Source organism: Martes martes (assembly GCF_963455335.1).
Source record: "Martes martes genome assembly, chromosome: 10".
Lineage (NCBI taxonomy): Eukaryota > Metazoa > Chordata > Mammalia > Carnivora > Mustelidae > Martes > Martes martes.
This window is the reverse complement of record NC_137898.1, coordinates 14,353,724-14,374,783: the sequence shown is the minus strand read 5'-3', so window position 1 is coordinate 14,374,783 and position 21,060 is coordinate 14,353,724. Positions and strand designations below refer to the sequence as shown.

Genomic DNA, 21,060 nt, shown 5'->3' with positions numbered 1-21,060 from the left:
AGTAATTATTCTCTGGTGGGTAGGGATTAGATAAATCAATCATACGATCAGGGACAATTTATACTTTAGCAGAAGACCAATAATTTTAAAACGTGGAGTCCTAACCTCCTTAATCAGTGGCTATTGGGCCTTGATGTAGGGAACTCCTTTAAGAGATTTTATAATTTAGAAGCAAAATTTATATACATAACAATTACACCTATGTAGGTACAATAATGAAAAACCAAAGTGAAGATTAAAACATTTAGGGAGGTTTTAACATTAATTAGACTTATTTTTTAAAGAAAAAGAGGCTCTGGGGCGCCTGAGTGGCTCAGTGGGTTAAAGCCTCTGCAGCTCAGGTCATGATCTCAGGGTCCTGGGATCGAGCCCCGCATTGGGCTCTCTGCTCAGCAGGGAGCCTGCTTCCCCCCCTCTCTCTGCCTGCCTCTCTGCCTACTTGTGATCTCTGTCTGTCAAATAAATAAATAAAATCTTAAAAAAAAAAAAGAAAGAGAGGCTCACACATTTAAGTAAGGAATAAGCAAAGATTTGTATTTCAGCAGAAATTTCTTAAATACACCATTCTCTTCTAGGAACAACTGAAGTGTTTCCTGAAGTGCCCATCAGAGGTCTCTCCTTTGGCCCATTTCTTCCTATACCCACATCATCAGTTAAATTTTCTCTGGTTCTTGTGATTATGCCCCAATGATTCATTTGGTAAGACTAAGTTCAAGATTCTATTGAAGAAATAAAAGAATTTGGCTCCCATTTCCCTTTTGTCACCTTAACCACCTTGTGTTTCCATTGCTTTGCATTTGCAGAGAAAACCTTCAGGGAAGGGGTTATCATGTATCCTTGGAATTCACACTCCTGGCACCCTCGGTTATGCCAGTGGCACCAGCAGGTAAGCATACATTCATAAACCACCTTCAGAGATTCCCCTACATGTGTATTAAGGTTGATGCTCTTCTTCATGTTTCGTAGTAAGCATCCCTCCAGAGGGCTGCAGATTTCTTCAATGCCCTGAAGGAGAGACAAACAAAATCATCAGTAGGTGAGACTTTAATGTAAAAGGAGCTGCTCCATATAACATGTGCTCTTTCATTTGATTCACGGCAATGTTGTCACTTCCAGCTATATCTGATGGATGTTTTTTTCTGTTGCCCAGAAAAAGCAGTCAAATACACTGCATTGTTTTTTTAGCAGATGAGTTCACCTTTCCTATAAGGAGGAGATTGAGTTTATATTTCATTTTATTCTCTTTTGTACCCCAAAAATCAATTATTCTTTTTTCTAGTATTAAACATAAAGTCTCTAAGTCTCTATAAATTAAAGCATATACCTTTATATGAGCCCATCCTATATCTACCGACCCATCATATTTTACAATGTGAAAGATACTTTTTTAGGCTTTGGGGATGTAGCAATGAGTAGGAGAGACATGAGTCCCATCTACCTGGGATTCCTGGTCTAGGTTGGGAGACATACATTAAACAATATATTAGCCACGATGTTATTTAGTCATGATTGTGATAAAGGTCACAAGTGAAGAGAAGCAGGTGCTGTAAGTGCAGATGAAGGGTTTGGTTCTGGAGGTGAGGGGAGACTGAGATGAAGAAAAGGCATTTATAAGCCTTGGAAAGTGGATGGAAATTGAGAAGGTGATGTGAGGGGGGAGGTGGTGGGCTGGAAGAACATTCTAAGCAAAGAAAAGGTGGGAAAGGACAGGAAATGGAAAGGGGCAGGGAGTTTTGTAGCAACGGAAGAGAAACCAGATATCTGGAAGGCAGAAGAGGGAAATGGGAGTGGTGGGGAGTCTGAAACGGGAGCACTGTCCAGAGGTCAGATCAGGCTAGGCCTGGCCTTGTTGGCTTCATTCAAAACACCAGTATTTTCTTTTTCTTCTAATTGTAAAAGTAAGAGAAACTTATTACACCCAGATCATGGGCTTTTAGTGTTTTCTAGGAGGATGTGAATATACAAGATGAATACAGATTTTCAGTTCCAGCAGGCTTCTCTGCTCTTGGTCAGTTACCACTCTCTGATCCACACATTTATGTCCCTGGACCCTGTAGGCATCTAAGTTTGTAACTCTGGGCGAGATGATTGGAGAGACCTCCCACCCCTGGCATATAAATTATAAAGCATGATAAGGCTCTTGAAGGAATGCAGGGGTAAATAACACACAATCCTGGTCTTAAGAACCTTGAAATTTAGGAGGGCAGCAAGGCATTTTCACTAACAATTAATTACCTAGAAGGAAGTAGGTACACACTAAGAATTATTTATTATCATTGCATTGTTGACGTTGTTCCCTGAAGGTTCTCATGTCCATGCTGAGCACACAGATGTGCTTTAATAAATAGTTGTTGAGTAAATGATTCACAAGACAGTGACAGTCTGGGTACCAGAAGTGATGGGAGCTGTGAGTTGAAAGACTCTGTAATTACCTGATAACATCTCCAAATGCTTCCAGCAAGGGCTTACTCACATACGGCAATCCGTGCTTGGCACACAGTGACCTCACCAGGGGTGCCACCTTGTGATAATTATGGCGTGGCATTGTGGGAAACAGACTAGAGATACAGAGACAGAAGGTATAAAACTTAGATCAAAAGAAAAACCTGAAGGAGTTTTCTTTCCCCTATTACTAGATAAAACTCTATTAGCAATGCAGACCCAACCTTGACATTGCATAGTACCCCTGTTCCAGGAAGTTCAAAACTCTTGTCAAAACACTCTAAGCTTATCTCTTAATCCTCTGCAAGCCCTGTGGGTGGCAAATGTTTGGGAAGACCTAAGAGAACTAACTCTACCAAATATATTTATTTTTAGCCAAGTCAAATGGAAGTAGAGGGCTTTCTACCATTTTGAAATACCTACAGAGCTGGAGATAACCACTCCTCCACCATTCTGTCTCTCTCTATATATATGTTTAACTCCTGCACAATTAATATGTTGAGTAATCAGTAAGTTTTAGTCAAGGTATGTGGGGAAAATTTCTAGGATAGGAATAAGAAGTGAGGAGAGATGGATTTTATCCAAGGCTTTCCCTAATCAGTCAGATGAAATTCTTGGCCTTTAACCTTTTCTTTGATAAAATATGATAATAATCTTTGCTGTTTTGCTGAGATTTTGAAGATTTTATTTATTTATTTATTTGAGAGAGAGAGAGAGAGAGAGAGGGCATGGGAGGGCAGAGGCAGAGAGAGAGAGGAGGAGAGAATCTCCCCCTGACTCTGGGCTGAGAGTGGAGCCCAATGTGGCACTTGATCCCATGACACTGAGATCATGACCTGAGCCAAATCAGGAGTCAGATGCCTAACTGACTGAGCCACCCAGGTGCCCCTTGCTGAGATTTTATTTTATTTTATTTTTTAAAAAGATCTTATTTATTTGTTTGACAGAGAGAGAGCGAGAGAGCGCGAGTGAGCACACACAGAGCAGGGGGAGAAGCAGGCAGAGGGGTGGGAGAAGCAGGCTCCACAAAGCAGGGAGCCCACGGTGGAGCTCAATTCCAGGACTCTGGGATCATGACCCGACCCAAAGGCAGACACTTAATGACTGAGCCACCCAGGTGTCCCCCTTGCTGAGATTTTAAAGGACTAACAGGAGAAGAAGGATGAGAAAATCCCTTGAGTACATATTTTTCCTTCCTCTGCCTATCAGACACAACTCAGGTAAAAAGGCTGTGGAAAGTCTCTTCTTTGAATATTCTGGAGAGACTGACTTTCAAAGTACTATCATTTTCTCTTTCTTTAGTGTACATCCTCCTAACTGCCCGTTGGTGAAATATTTCCAGATATCATTTGGAAATTGTAGCAGGAACTGGATTTCGTTGTTGATTATTTTGTAACCTCAGCTCTAATGATATAGATTGATATTAATATTAAATCTTAATTAAGTTTCAACACAACTTGGTTACACAAGTATTATGATTTTTCTTGGGTTTTGCCAACAAACCACATGCAAGACAAAACAAAACAAATCACCAATTCCTAAGTCTTTGGGAATCTAGAAACTGAGTCTTTGGTATTTTTTTCAAGAACTTCAATTTCTCACAATTGTTACACTTCATTTTCTTTTTTTCCCTTCCTTACCATTCATGTTTTAGAAAGAAATCAGCCTTTAAAGAATTCTAGTTCATTTTTTCTCTCTGAAATCTTGACTGTAGGGCTCTGCTCTGGACTGTTTGCGGGGGGCTATTCTAAGTGACAGCCCTTGCCTTTTACCATGGATTGTTTTTATTACTCACTGGTGCTCGATTTGGAAGTTCAGGTGCCCAGTGACCCAGTCATTGAAAAAGGACTGTTCAACATTACAGGTGGCCAAGACCTGCAAGGAAAAAGCTTACATTAGATGTAAAGTGAGCCCAAGTGTCAAATAAAATATTTATTCCTTTAATAATTCAATTGTTCAACAAGTACCTATTTAGTGTAAGAAACTATGAGGGATGAAAGATACACAGTGTGTGGTCTCAAGGAACTTATGATTTTAAAAAGTAATAAGACATTTTGCTAAGAAGTTTATACAAGGCAATAGATACGAAGAAGTATGTGGGACCTGAGGGGCTAAATCACCATCAGCTTTTGGATATAGATGACTAGGTTGTCATGAATGAGGACTCTGGCAGAGGGAAATGGGACTGTAGGATTTTGGTAGAGATTAGAGGTGTTAGAATACCATTTCTATAGGGCACACTTGGAGGACTTCTAGATGGGGAGTAAGGCATTCAATTGTTTCAACCACAGGTTCTGGGCATAGAAGTGCATTTCAGTGTAAGTAGTTTCCTTTGTAATCTAATATATTTTATTCTATGAATTTAAAACCCTTATCCTAGGAGAGGGTTCAAGGGGTTCTCTAGACTGCCAAGATTAAGAACTCTTATAAATGTCATTTTATTCAATGTCTTTCTAAGGTTTAATTCTAGTTGGGGTTGTTGCCATTTTGAATGTTATTTTTGTGGTTCGATGTCAGTGTTTCTCAAAGTATGCATTTAGCACACCTTGGGATTCTCTAGGATCCTTTCAGGGGATCTGTAAGGTCAAAACCATTCCCAGAATACTTCTAAGATAGAATTTGCCTTTTTCATTTTCAAAGTCTCATGCTTGAACTGTGGATTTTTTCCCCCAGAAGCTTCTAAATATGGGATGACATCATCAGTCTGATGTTTAACGTGTATTGATGAGTTTTATTTTCATTATTTTAAAGTTAATTAATAAATAAATGTTTTAAAATTATGTTTTAATTTTAAATATAGTAAATATCAGTGGATATAACCTACATAAACAAAAGTTCTCTGACGTTCTCAGTAACTCCTGAATATAAGATGGTTCTGAGACCAAAAAGTTTGAGAACCAGTACTCTATGCTCTAATTGAAGGTCCACTGAATTTGGAAATGAGCTTGGGGAACAAAGTGTTATAATGACAGAATTCTCCAGTTAATCATGGCACAGAGAGTGGAAAGCTTAGGAGGCTGAGATATTCTGCGCTGATCATAACCCTGTTAATCATTAACGGCATGCTCAGAGACCATGCCATGTCTTCTCTCTGGGCCTTTCTATTTATACAATGAAATGAGGTGAATTCCAGGGTCCTTCTAGGTGTAAAATTAATTTTGTAATTCTAGGAACTCAGATTCTTTTGAAAGGCTGTGTCGTATGGGGGATGAGTCAGTAAACTTTCTCTAAGATGCAAGACAAATATTTTAATTCTCTGTCAAACTCAGTTTCACTGTTGTAGCGTGAAGGCAGGCATAGATAATATGTAAGTGTACAAGCATGGCTGTATTCCAATAAAATTTTATTTATAAAAATGGGCAATGGGCTGTATTTGGCCCTTGGACTATAGTTTACTGACTCTTGGTTTAGAGAAAAGGCATTGAAATAAGACTGCCTATGTTTAAAACCTGCTTTCTACCACTGACTAATTGTGTGATCTTATACAAGTTACTCAATTTCTTCATGCCTTAATTTTATCATCTGTGAAGTAGTAATAATCGTAGCATCTGTGTCATGTAGCTATGTGCAAAGCAGTGGACAGTGCCTGGCCCCGAGTAAGCATTCCATAAATATAAATTATTGTTATTTGAGGAAACCAGACTCTAAACCATGGTCTCAAGGATCTTCTCCTAGGAGCTTCACATTACCTGGGTGCTGAACCAGTCCTGGTTCTCCTCTGTGCTAATTTTCATTGGTATATGGCTCATTTGGGTAACATGTATCATCCAGGCACTTTCAAGAAACCTTTCAGAGAATAAAAAGAGGAAGTGATGACTACTTGGGGTGTTTCAATTCCTATCACTGGGCTTGTACAACTGCTGGCAGATCTGGTTGAGCATTGGAGGAAATGAAAGGGAAGGAAAGATTCCAATAAAATGGTGGTCCTTTGTTTCCCTCTTTGGAAGCCCTTTGTATATAGAGATGGCACACTAGGCTTTGATCACTTGACCAGCCTTGCAGCCTAATGTATGGGAGCAGTGACCCCAAAGTTCACTGCAGCATTGGCCCAAGGATCAAAAGATACCTAGGATATGCAAAGTGAGTGACAATTTTGGCTTTGTCATCAGATAAAACTGGATTCAAGTTTTGGTTTGGCACTGCCACTGGCCCTTACCTGCTCTGTAACCTTGACAAGTGATTTAATCTCCCTGAGCTTCAGCTCTCTTAGCAGAAAAATGATGGTGCTATCTACATTACAGGAATGTGCAAGGATTACATCAAATAGGATAATGCAGATAAATCCTTTATCCAAGTACCTGATGCATAGTAGCTGTCAATATCCTCATTATTATGTAGGGTTTAGAATAATAATGTGAAAGAATGGGTGAGGAATCAATTGTAAAGTTGAACAGAGCTCTTTAGTCATTTTGGTTTGGGGAAAATCTCTTGTCATAAAATAACTATTAAAATTCCTGTCCTTCCATTATGGAAGGATTTTGGTGTCCAGCTGGATTGCAATTCAAAAGAACTTGGGGGTCAGATGGAACTCTGTAATTGGGAATTAAACATATGGAAAGAAAAGGGCAAGATTGGGTAAATCTTTTTCTAAGGAACTTTTCTTATTCAATCAATTCAACTTCAAAAAAAATATTTTCATGGAAATATCTCAGTTACGGAGAATGGGGCCTGTTGTCCCAATCTTATGATAATCCCAAACAGCTCAGATAAGGAACATAAGAGGATCATTTAGGTTGTGGGAATAAAATATTCTTGCTTTCTTACTTGACCCCATATATGAGCAGTAGGGTTCCAAAGATTCCATAGAAAGGGCCAAACATAATGAAATGGCGGATGTAAAAGCTGCTGACCCAGGCAATGTCCTGCAGAGAGAATGATTGACAGTTAAATGCCTGGACACAATTTCATTTCCCCTTCACCGGGCTAAGGCTAAGTCTTATGCCTTATTAGTCAAGGAAGCCACATCTGGAAGGGACTAAGCATTTTCATGTCCCCTTTTCTATTTGATCTAGCTTCAGAGGATGAGTCAAGTTACTCACTGCCCAACACCTTTGGAAGTACATCGATTGTATGGATTTTATGTTGAAATACAGAGGCACCAAGACGGGGATCCCAACTGAAAAAGAACAGCAGCAAAAAAATATGGTAAGTAAATGAGTAGAATATGACCCCAGTGCAAGTCAGCAGGAGTCTACCTCCTTAACATGTCACTTCTGGAATGTTGCCCCTGAGAAGCGATGCAAAGTGGAGAACCACAGCCACATCCTGGACTCCATGGGGCTCTTTGAGTCTCTGAGGCAGAAACAAGGATTTGGTTCAAGCTCTCTCAAGAAGACTAAGGAAGCTTTGAAAATTTGCATCATTCTTGATAGAGACATCCTAGAAAATCTTCTACTCTGAACTCTCATGCTTTCTCAAGATACATGGAATCCTTCAGTTTATCACAATCCTTAGGATTGGGCCCTGTCACAATATGTCAAGGTGGTAGTAATAAAGAAGCAATATTCATTTTCTGACCAGATGGTTATTTGCCTGCTTCTCCCCCAGGACCAGTGAGGCTGCCTAGAGCACAGTCTGATGGAGTCCCTCTGAGTTTTGACAACTCTATATTTGATCAGACTTTAGTTAGAGTCTTCTTTCTTGACTAGATCTCACCATTGGCTTCGAGACTCTCAAAAATAAACTCTTAGCACAAATGATTTTGTCTATACCTCATACTGAGAGACTTGAACATCAGGAGCAGAGTTTTTTTTTTTGTTTTTTTTTTTTTTTGTTTTTTGTTTTTTTTTTAAGGAGCAGAGTTTCTTGCAGTGCAAGACCACACCATTGGGATGACCCCAGCCCCTTACAGTTCTGCCTGAGAAAGTTCAGTACCACCAAAAGAATTTACCGTTTGTTCAAGCCAAAGCTGATTATAGGCATCAGACTTTCCTTTTCTTAGAGTATATCTGTTAGAAAACTTACAATTATAAAATCCTTTCTCTGTCTCTTTGAAACAGATCTCCTACAACCCAGAAATGTCTTTCTCAAGGACCTGGGAGTCATACCTTTGAATATAATTCTCCAGGATAGGCCCTGTCTCCCAGTATCTCTGTGGGGAGGGGGAAGTGGGACCCTAAGCACCAGGTAGCAGATACAGATGGCCTAATCACACTGACCAACTTTCTCTCCCCTCAATTCCTCTTGGTAATTTCCTTTAGCACACTCAGTGTTTAAAAAAGTCTCCCACTTTTTGTTTTAGCAGAACCGAGCTCAGTTTATACTGAAGTCCCTTTCCCCTACTACAGAAGCCTGAATAAATTTTGCCTTGTCACCTTTAAGAAATGTCCAGCTCTGTTTCTCTTTGACAGTTTGAGCATGATGTACTTGTACCTGAGATACTAAGTTGGCATTTGAAGGAAAAGGACAAAATGAAACAGCTCCCAAGGGCAGAGAATTCTGTGAGATGGGCATTCTGCAGTGAATCCACACCATCCATTTACTACTCATGAGCTAAGGTCATATTGCAGCACTACAGACAGAGGAGAAGGTTCAGAAAAGAAATTCCAACAGCTTTTTTCTTAAATGAACATACCTCTTGTTAGGCTACCTTTCAAAATGGGGCACTGATGTCCTCATTCCTTTTTTTGGTCATGCAGTAGAAGGAGAGGGTGATTATCACAGGATGGGGCTTCAGAATTCCAGTGGTGGAAGGGGGCAGCAGTGGGAATTGACATTTTTGGTTAATATTGGTTAACCAAAAAACCAATAGACATTTTTGTCTATGTACTATTGGGGCAACATTACTTCTGGTAGAGAACCACTGATCTACAGGAAATGTTTGGAACCTTCCATGATTTTGTCTTATTTCTCAAATGTGTAATGAGCATATTTTGGGGTTCTGTGAAAACTTTCTTTGTGAACTGCCATGAATTTGATTTTGGTTAAGAACAAAGCATTTTTAATTCTTTCAAAGAACAAGCTGCCAGTTTTGTTATCTTTTTTTTTTTTTAAATTTCTATATCATTGATTTCTGGTTTAATCTTTATTATTTCTCTTCTGCTGGATTTAGGTTTTATTTGATGTTTTTTTTCCAGTTCCTTCAGGTGGAAGGTTAGGTTGTGTATTTGAGACCTTTCTTGTTTGTTGAAAAAGGCTTGTATTGCTATATATTTCCATCTTAGGACCACCTTTGCTGTATCCCAAAGGTTCCGAACTGTTACATTTTCATTTTTATTTGTTTCCATGTATTTTTTAAAATTCATCTTTAATTTTCTGTTTGACCCATTCATTCTTTAGTAAGATGCTCCTTAACTTCCATGTATTTGTGTTCCTTCTAATTTTTTTCTGGTGATTGAAATCAAGAAATTGATCCCATTTACAATCGCACAAAGAATATAAGATACCTAAGAATAAATCTAACCAAAGAGACAAAGGATATGTACTCTGAAAACTATAGAACACCTATGAAAGAAATTGAAGAAGACACAAAGAAATGGAAAAAAAAAATTCCATGCTTATGGATTGGAAGAACCAATATTATTAAAATGTCTATGCTTCCCAGAGAAATCTGTACATTCAACACAATCCCTACAAAATACCACTGACATTTTTCACAGAGCTGGAATGAATAATCCTAAAATTTGTATGGAACCAGAAAAGATCCTGAATCACTAGGGGAATGTTGGAATAGAAAACCAAAGCTGAAGGCATCACAATTCTGGACTTCAAGCTCTATTACAAAGCTATAATCAAGAAAGTATGGTACTGGCACAAAAACAGACACATAGATCATAGAACAGAATAAAGAACCCTGAAGTGGACTGCACCTCTATGGTCAACTAATCTTTGACAAAGCAGGAAAGAATATCCAATGGAAAAAGGATAGACTCTCCAATAAATAGTGTTGGGAAAATTGGACAGCCATATACGATGCAGAAGAATGAAACTAGATGACTTTCTTACACCAAACACAAGAATAAACTCAAAATAGATGAAAGATCTAAATATGAGACAGGAATCCATCAAAATCCTAGAAGAGAACATAGGTAACAACTTCTTTGACCTTGGCTACAGCAACTTCTTGCTAGACATGTCTCCAAAGGCAAGGAAACAAGACAAAAATGAACTATTGGGACTTATCAAAATAAAACACTTTGGCATAGCAAAGGAAATAGTCAACAAAACTAAAAGGCAACCTACAGAATGGGAGAAGATATTTGCAAATGACATATCAGATAAAGGGCTAGCATCAAAGGTCCGTAAAGAACTTATCAAACTCAACACCCCCAAACCAAACAATCCAGTTAAGAAATTGGCAGAAAACAGAAAGGTGGGAGTCAAGATGGCGAAGTAGCAGGCTGAGACGACATCGGGTAGCAGGATATCAGCTAGATAGCTTATCTAACCATTGTGAACACCTACAAATCTAACGGGAAATCGAAGAGAAGAAGAGCAACAATTCTAGAAACAGAAAATCGATCACTTTCTGAAAGGTAGGACCTGCGGAGAAGTGAATACAAAGCGAAGGGAAGATAGACCGCAGGGGGAGGGGCCGGCTCCCGGCAAGCGGCAGAGCAATGGAGCACAAAATCAGGACTTTTAAAAGTCTGCTCCACGGAGGGACATCGCTCCAGAGGCTAAACTAGGGGGAAGCCCAGGCGGGGTCAGCATAACCCCAGGTCCCGCGGGGTCACAGAAGGACCGGGGGTGTCTGAGTGCTGCAGAGCTCGCAGGTATTAGAGCGGGGAAGCTGGCTACAGCGACAAAGCCGAGGAGTGAGCTCTCATCCCGGGGTTACCTTGTGCCAGTTGCAGGCTGGGTGGGCTTGGAGCGCAGCTGGAGGCCATGGAGACGGAAGCGACCGGGCGCTTTTCTCCAAGTGCCAGCAATTGACTGCTTCCCTCAAGGCACGACCTCAGGCCAGGGAGGCGGGGCGGTTGGGCACGTCTCTCTAAGGGTGCACTGAGGAGTGGAACCCCAAGCTCTCCGCTCCTCCGGGCCGGAGATTGGGAGGCCGCCATCTTCATTTCCGTCCTCCGGGACTCTACGGAAAGCGCTCAGGGAACAAAAGCTCCCGAAAGCAAACCCGAGCAGATTACTTAGCCCGGCCCCTGGCAAGGGCGGTGCAATTCCGCCTGTGGCAAAGACACTTGAGAATCACTACAACAGGCCCCTCCCCCAGAAGATCAACAAGAAACCCAGCCAAGGCCAACTTTGCTCACCAAGAACAGTGGAATTCCACAGGAGGAGAAAGCAAATCTTACCTGGACAAAATGACAAGGCGGAAAAACTCACCTCAAAAAAAAGAACAAGAGGCAGTACTGAAGGCTGGAGACCTAATCAATACGGACATTGGTAACATGACAGATCTAGAGTTCAGAATGACAATTCTCAAGGTTCTAGCCGGGCTCGAAAAAGGCATAGAAGATATTAGAGAAACAATCTCTGGAGAGATAAAAGCCCTTTCTGGAGAAATAAAAGAACTAAAATCTAACCAAGTGGAAATCAAAAAAGCTATTAATGAGGTGCAATAAAAAATGGAAGCTCTCACTGCTAGGATAAATGAGGCAGAAGAAAGAATTAGTGATACAGAAGACCAAATGACAGAGAATAAAGAAGCTGAGCAAAAGAGAGACAAACAACTACTGGACCACGAGGGGAGAATTCGAGAGATAAGCGACACCATAAGATGACACAACATTAGAATAATTGGGATTCCAGAAGAAGAAAGAGAGAGGGGAGCAGAAGGTATATTGGAGACATTTATTGGAGAGAATTTCCCTAATACGGCAAAGGGAACAAACATCAAAATCCAGGAGATGCTAAGAATGCCCCTCAAAATCAATAAAAATAGGTCCACACCTCGTCACCTGATAGTAAAATTTATAAGTCTTAGCGACAAAGAGAAAATCCGGAAAGCAGCCCGGGAAAAGAAGTCTGTAACATACAAGGGTAAAAACATTAGATTGGCAGCAGACTATCCACAGAGACCTGGCAGGCCAGAAAGAACTGGCATGATATATTCAGAGCACTAAACGAGAAAAAACATGCAGCCAAGAATACTATATCCGGCTAGGCTATCATTGAAAATACAAGGAGAGATAAAGAGCTTCCAGGACAAACAAAAGTTGAAAGAATTTGCAAACACCAAACCAGCTCTACAGGAAATATTGAAAGGGGTCCTCTAAGCAAAGAGAGAGAGCCTTAAAGTAGTAGATCAGAAAGAAACAGAGACAATATACAGTAACAGTCACCTTACAGGCAATACAATGGCACTAAATTCATATCTCTCAATAGTTACCCTGAATGTTAATGGGCTAAATGCCCCAATCAAAAGACACAGGGTATCAGAATGGATAAAAAAACAAAACCCATCAATATGCTGCCTACAAGAAACTCATTTGAGACCAGAAGACACCTCCAGATTTAAAGTGAGGGGGTGAAAAACAATGTACCATGCTCATGGACATCAGAAGAAAGCTGGGGTGGCAATCCTTATATCAGATCAATTAGATTTTAAGCCAAAGACTCTAATAAGAGATGAGGAAGGACACTATATCATACTCAAAGGGTCTGTCCAACAAGAAGACCTAACAATCTTAAATATCTATGCCCCTAACATGGGAGCAGCCAACTATATAAACCAATTAATAACAAAATCAAAGAAATACATGGACAGTAATACAATAATAGCAGGGGACTTTAATACTCCCCTCCCTGAAATGGACAGATCATCTAAGCAAAAGATCAACAAGGAAATAAAGGCCTTAAATGACACTCTGGACCAGATGGACATCACAGATCTATTCAGAACATTCCATCCCAAAGCAACAGAATATACATTCTTCTCTAGTGCACATGGAACATTCTCCAGAATAGACCACATCCTGGTTCATAAATCAGGTCTCAATCAGTACCAAAAGATTGAGATCATTCCCTGCATATTTTCAGACCACAATGCTCTGAAGCTAGAACTCAATCACAAGAGGAAATTTGGAAAGAACGCAAATACATGGAGACTAAACAACATCCTTCTAAAAAATGAATGGGTCAACCAGGAAATTAAAGAAGAATTGAAAAAATTCATGGAAACAAATGATAATGAAAACACAACGGTTCAAAATCTGTGGGACACAACAAAGGCAGTCCTGAGAGGAAAATATATAGCAGTGCAAGCCTTTCTCAAGAAACAAGAAAGGTCTCAAATACACAACCTAACCCTACACCTAAAGGAGCTGGAGAGAGAACAACAAAGAAAGCCTACACCCAGCAGGAGAAGAGAAATCATAAAGATCAGAGCAGAAATCAATGAAATAGGAACTAAAAAAAAACAATAGAACAAATCAACAAAACTAGGAGCTGGTTCTTTGAAAGAATTAATAAGATTGATAAGCCCCTGGCCAGACTTATCAAAAAGAAAAGAGAAAGGATGCAAATCAATAAAATCATGAATGAAAGAGGAGAGATCACAACCAACACCAAAGAAATACAAACAATTATAAGAACATACTACGAGCAAGTCTATGCCAACAAATTTGACAATCTGGAAGAAATGGATACATTTCTAGAGATGTATAAACTACCACAACTGAACCAGGAAGAAATAGATAACCTGAACAGACCCATAACCAGTAAGGAGATTGAAATAGTCATCAAAAATCTCCAAACAAACAAAAGTCCAGGACCAGATGCCTTCCCAGGGGAATTCTACCAAACATTTAAAGAAGAATTAATTCCTATTCTCCTGAAACTGTTCCAAAAAATAGAAATGGAAGGAAAACTTCCAAACTCATTCTATGAGGCCAGCATCACCTTGATCCCAAAACCAGACAAGGATCCCACCAAAAAAGAGAATTACAGACCAATATCCTTGATGAACACAGATGCGAAAATTCTCACCAAAATACTGGCCAGTAGGATCCAACAGTACATTAAAAGGATTATTCACCACGACCAAGTGGGTTTTATTCCAGGGCTGCAAGGTTGGTTCAACAACTGCAAATCCATCAATGTGATACAATACATTAATAAAAGAAAGAGTAAGAACCTTATGATACTCTCGATAAATGATGAAAAAGCATTTGACAAAGTGCAGCATCCCTTCCTGTTTAAGACTCTTCAAAGTGTAGGGATAGAAGGCACATACCTCAATATTATCAAAGCCATCTATGAAAAACCCACCGCAAATATCATTCTCAATAGAGAAAAACTGAAAGCTTTTCCGCTAAGGTCAGGAACACGGCAGGGATGCCCGTTATCACCACTGCTGTTCAACATAGTACTAGAAGTCCTAGCCTCAGCAATCAGACAACAAAAAGAAATTCAAGGCATCCAAATTGGCAAGGAAGAAGTCAAACTATCATTCTTTGCAGATGCTATGATATTATATGTGGAAAACCCAAAAGGCTCCACTCCAAAACTGCTAGAACTTATACAGGAATTCAGCAAAGTGTCAGGATATAAAGTCAATGCACAGAAATCAGTCGCATTTCTTTACACTAACAACAAGACAGAAGAAAGAGAAATTGAGAAGTCAGTCCCATTTACAATCGCACCCAAAACCATAAGATACCTAGGAATGAATCTAACCAAACAGGCAAAGAATCTATACTCAGAAAACTATAAAGTACTCATGAAAGAAATTGAGGAAGACACAAAGAAATGGAATAATATTCCATGCTCATGGATTGGAAGAACAAATACTGTGAAAATGTCTCTTCTACCTAAAGCAATCTACACATTTAATGCAATCCCTATCAAAATCCCATCCATTTTTTTAAAAAGAAATAGAACAAATAATCCTTAAATTTATATGGAACCAGAAAAGACCTCAAATAGCCAAAGGGATATTGAAAAAGAAAGCCAACTTTGGTGGCATCACAATTCCAGACTTCAAGCTCTATTACAAAGCTGTCATCATCAAGACAGTATGGTCCTGGCACAAAAACAGACATATAGATCAATGGAACAGAATAGAGAGCCCAGAAATAGACCCTCAACTCTATGGTCAACTAATCTTCGACAAAGCAGGAAAGAATATCCAGTGGAGAAAAGACAGCCTCTTCAACAAGTGGTGCTCGGAAAATTGGACAGCCACATGCAGAAAAATGAAATTGGACTATTTCTTCACACCACACACGAAAATAGACTCAAAATGGATGAAGGACCTCAATGTGAGAAAGGAATCCATCAAAATCCTTGAGGAGAATGCAGGCAGCAACCTCTTTGAGCTCAACCACAGCAACTTCTTCCTAGGAACATTGCTAAAGGCAACAGAAGCAAGGGCAAAATGAACTATTGGGATTTCATCAAGATCAAAAGCTTTTGGACAGCAAAGGAAACAGTTAACAAAACCAAAAGACAACTGACAGAATAGGAGAAGATATTTGCAAACGACATATCAGACAAAGGGCTAGTATCCAAAATCTATAAAGAGCTTATCAAACTCAATACGCAAAGAACAAATAATCCAGTCAAGAAATGGGCAGAGGACATGAACAGACATTTCTGCAAAGAAGACATCCAGATGGCCAACAGACACATGAAAAAATGCTCCAAATCACTGGGCATCAGGGAAACACAAATCAAAACCATAATGAGATACCACCTCACACCAGTCAGAATGGCTAAAATTAACAAGTCAAGAAATGACAGATGCTGGTGAGGATGCGGAGAGAGGGGAAGCCTCCTACACTGCTGGTGGGAATGCAAGCTGGTGCAACCACTCTGGAAAACAGTGTGGATGTTCCTCAAAAAACTGAAAATAGAGTTACCCTATGACCCAGCAATTGCACTACTGGGTATATATCCTAAAGATACGGACGTGGTGCTCCGAAGGGGCACGTACACCCGAATGTTTATAGCAGCAATGTCCACAATAGCCAAACTGTGGAAAGAGCCTAGATGTCCATCAACAGATGAATGGATAAAGAAGAGTGGTATATATACACAATGGAATACTATGCAGCCATTAAAAGAAATGAAATCTTGCCATTTGTGACAACATGGATGGAACTAGAGGGTATCATGCTTAGCGAAATAAGTCAATTGGAGAAAGACAACTATCATATGATCTCCCTGATATGAGGAAGTGGAGATGCAATGTGGGAGGGTTGGAGGGAGGTAGGAAAAGAAAAAATGAAAAGATGGGATTGGGAGGGAGACAAACCATAAAAGACTCAATCTCAGAAAACAGACTGAGGGCTGCTGGGGGGAGGGGGGATGGGAGAGGGTGGTGGGGAAATGGACATTGGGGAGGGTATGTGCTATGATGAGTGCTGTGAAATGTGTAAACGTGGCAATTCACAGACCTGTACCCCTGGGGATAAAAATACATTATATGTTTGTTAAAAACAAACAAACAAACAAAAAAAACAAAAAAACAACAACAACAACCCTTTACCAATTAAAAAAAAAAAAAAAGAAATTGGCAGAAAACATGAACAGATATTTCTCCAAAGAAGACATCCAAATGCCCAACAGACCCATGCAAAAATGCTCCATATCCCTTGGCATCAAGGGAAATACAAATCAAAACTGCAATGAGACACCACCTCACAGTAGTCAGAATGGCTAAAATTAACAAGACAGGAAACAGCAGATGTTGGCAAAGATGTGGAGAAAGGGGAACCCTCTTATACTGTTGGTGGGAATGCAAGCTGATGCAGCCACTCTGGAAAACAGTATGAAGTTTCCCCAAGAAATTAGAAATAGATCTACCCAAGACCCAGCAAATGCACTACTAGGTATTTACCTCAAAGATAAAAATGTAGTGATCCAAAGGGGCACCTGCACCCCAATGTTTACAGCAGCAATGTCCACAATGGCCAAATTGTGGAAAGAGCCCAGATGTCCATCAACAGATAAATGGATAAAGAAGATATGGTATAGATGAGAATATTACTCAGCATTCAAAAAGAATGAATTCTTGCAATTTGCAATGACACGGGTGGAACTAGAGGTATTGTGCTAAGTTAAATAAGTCAGTCAGAGAAAGACAACTACCCTATGATTTCATTCATATGTAGAACTGAAGAAACAAAACAGATGTACATAGGGGAAGGGAAGAAAAAATACAATAAGATGAAAATTGGGAGGGAAGCAAACCGGAAGAGACACTGAACTCTAGGAAACAAACTGAAGGTTGCTGGAGGGGAGGTGGTGGGTGGAAGGGATGTTTGGGTGATGGGCATTAAGGAAGGTACTTGATGTAATAAGAGTTGGGTCTTATATGCAACTGATGAATCACTAAATTCTAACTCTGAAACTTAAAAAAAACAACAAAAAAAATCCATAGCATTTTGCTTATGATATTTTTTTATCAGTATCAGAATTATTTAGTTATCCTATTGTCTTTCAAACCTGAATCCACATTCATATCTAATAATCTATATCTGTATATATATACATATCTATCTATCTATCTATACACCTGTGATTTTCACTTATATTGGGTGCAACTATCATCAGGATTTCCAGTGACTTGTGTTTATGAAGTGGGAGTTCAAACATTTGCAGGATTAGTGAGCTTCAAAAGTTGAATAGACATGCCGACCGTTCTCCACTGAGAAACTGGACAAAGTACTATGTCTTAACAGTTATGCTCTTCTTGAATGCTTTTTGATGTCAATGACACTGGCTTAGAAATTAAAAACCCTTTATCTTACAAAATACACTTTGAATGATGGAAGGTTTTAAGCATCTTTACAGTTGATTGTTTCAAATATTGGCTCTCTGTAAAAAACATGAGCATACTAATTTTAGGCTGTTTGTAGTAGACTATTAATAAATTTTACTGCTTGGGCCATTTTAAGTACTACCTTAAAAGTAAAATAGATACTGACATATATCTACATGTCTCTGTCCACCAAAATATCTTCTATAGCTGTAAGTAGGCCATGGGAATAACCCTCTCTCTTTCACACAGAAGTTTAAGAGGTGCCTATTATTCCTGAGACTCTATATTTTCTGGCTGCACTCTGTCAATCCTTTGGCATTATTTTCCTGTATCTTTCTTCCCTATCCAAATACCACTATTCTTTTCTTCTTGAAAGGTGTTTAGTCTTTCAAGGATGAGAGTATCAGATGCAAGATCTCTTGATTGGCACCCTCACTTCCATCTCTCTTGAAGCATCTCATGAGATGCACATAAAAAATGTCTATTTGCTTTTCCATTTTCCTTTTCAGAGTTTTGCCCCAGGAAGCCTGAGAAGAGACATGCTGCTTTTCCCAGTCGTAAGACATGGGCTTGTCTGTGAGAGTGCAACAGTCAAGCTGTCTGGCTTGACTTGATGGTATGGTAAAGAAAGTGGATTCAAGGAAACTCACCCAGGTAGAAGTACAGGTGCTGCTTTTCATAGTCAATGCATTTGATTTTCTTCTTGCCATACTGAATGGAGAGAGAATAAAACTAAAATAAGAGACAAGACTTCTGGACATTACACTCAAGGACAATGTCCTGTGTGTGTGTGTGTGTGTGTGTGTGTGTGTGTGTGTATGTGTCTAAAATCTCTGTAGAAAGAACCATCTGGTCAGAGTTTTTTGGCTGTCAAACTTGAAGTACTAGAAGAACCAGGACTATAATAAGAGGAAATATTAAGGCATTTTTTTGCTTTAATTAATTGTGGGCAATTCTTGCATTTGACTATGGGGATTGTGATTAACAAAAATTTCCAGGTGATGGATATCGGGGAGGGTATGTGCTATGGCGAGTGCTGTGAGTTGTGTAAGACCGATGAATCACAGACCTGTACCCCTGAAAAAGATAATTCATCATATGTTAAAAAAAAACCACAACTATTGTTAAAAAAATTTCCTAAGGAAGTCATTTTGAAACTTTTTGTCCTTATATAGAGTGGAGTGGTGATAAAAAGGAGTATTTCTGATGAATTTTCCTAGCTCATCTTAACTGTGGTGTTTAGAATTCTGCTTAAAGCCAGTCTCCATCTCCATCTATTCATTCAACAGATATTTATCAATTGGTCATGTGATAAAAGATATAGGCATGGCCCCTCTTATCTGTCCCATCTTTCCTCCTTTATGTTCTCATCATGGATTTAACACTGCAATTTACTATTTCTAAAACATAATGATATTATGTATATCTTTTTTTGGGTGGTGGGGGTAGAGAGAGGAAGAGGGAAAATCTTAATTAGGGACCATGCCCACTGAAGAGCCTGAAGTGGGGCTTGATCTCACAACTCTGAGATCATGATCCAAAATCAAGAGTCAGATGCTTAACTGAGTGTGCTACCCAGGTGTCCCTACATACAATCTTTTTTTTTTTTTAAAGATTTTATTTATTTATTTGACAGAGAGAGATCACAAGTAGGCAGAAAGGCAGGCAGGGAGAGAGGGGGAAGCAGGCTCCCTGATGAGCAGAGAGCCCGATGAAGGGCTCAATCCCAGGACCCTGAGATCATGACCTGAGCCAAAGGCAGAGGCTTTAACCCACTGAGCCACCCAGGCGCCCCCCCTACATATAATATTAATACTGGGGATTTTATTCATTTTCTAGTAGTCTCTTTAGCATGTGCTCAGCACTCAAGGACAGCAAATACCCTGAGGGGAGGCGTAGAGGTAATGGTTTTGTCTCCAATACCTAGTAAACATACAATATATCTTTAGTTGAAAGAAAGAATGAATGAATGAAAATTTACATCTCTGTATTTTTTTCTATAGTTCACTTGGTCACAACACTATGGGCAACATTTGATTTCTCTCCCCCTTTCTGTTGATATCTTCCCTCCTACCTATAAACTTTTTTTTTATATTTGGATAGCAGGGTTGACTCTTTCTTCTCTACTGTCATAGATAAAAAAAATATCATGGTGATAATGTTGTAAGAGCTATTTGCAGTTACTCCCAAACCTCCAGATATTAAGTAGTGGGAAACATTGAAAAAAGAGCAGATGGAAAATTCCTGGGAGATAGCACACCTAGATGGAGACTGATTTTGAGTATCACTCCAAAGGAGGGCTCTATGTCTTGCAGAACATGAGCACAGGTAGAAAGGTTGGTGGTAAAATGAGAAGGAAGGGAAAGTTCAGAGCTCTTCAGAACCATTTTTTATGTAAGACAACTGAATTTTAGAGTTTAAATAATTTTAAGCAATGCCTTAGGCAGTAGCTTTGAAATTATATCACATAGAACTATAAGGTCTAGGGACATGTCCCAAGAACAGCTGTAAATCTTGGAGTGGTGAGCTCCATCATTTGTAAAGAGGTAGCATGTGTATTGAACATATAGTCCTAAAGAAGGTACTTCTGGAGAGGGTCATCCTGCATCATAAAATTCAGTAAGACAAATCCTTGCTCTGTGGGGATGATTACAGAAATCAGTGTCAAAAAACTAATGATGTGTTCTACAGTGACTAACATAACACAATTAAAAAAAAGAGAGAAATAAGTGTTACATTTTTGATGATGAGTACAGGAGTCCACAACCATCACAGAAATCCAGCTTGGTTGTAGCCATTGTCAAAAGCAACTGATTCATGATCACAGCGAGAAACTTTTTTTTTTTTTTTTTTAAATCTAATCAAAAGACTGGTTCTTAACTCACCTGGAGAAGGTTGGGTCTTCCAAAGCTGGGAAAACTTACTTTCAAAAAGTTGCACAATTTTTTGTTTAGATAGTG

General features: G+C 39.3%; 1 protein-coding gene across 1 annotated transcript in view; it reads right to left on the bottom strand.

Moving 5' to 3' along the window:
* Positions 1-514: 514 nt before the first annotated feature.
* Positions 515-21,060, bottom strand: part of LOC308350706 (fatty acid desaturase 2-like protein FADS2B) — a gene marked incomplete at its 5' end in the record, with an annotated part of 39,661 nt that continues 19,115 nt past the window's right edge. Inside the window, 7 exons of the mRNA XM_080816215.1 lie at positions 515-1,005; positions 2,433-2,558; positions 4,238-4,317; positions 6,132-6,228; positions 7,207-7,304; positions 7,482-7,558; positions 18,751-18,811. Of these exons, the coding sequence (XP_080672341.1) occupies positions 954-1,005; positions 2,433-2,558; positions 4,238-4,317; positions 6,132-6,228; positions 7,207-7,304; positions 7,482-7,558; positions 18,751-18,811 (591 nt within the window). The 3' untranslated portion in view covers positions 515-953. The remainder of the gene's footprint in view (positions 1,006-2,432; positions 2,559-4,237; positions 4,318-6,131; positions 6,229-7,206; positions 7,305-7,481; positions 7,559-18,750; positions 18,812-21,060) is intronic.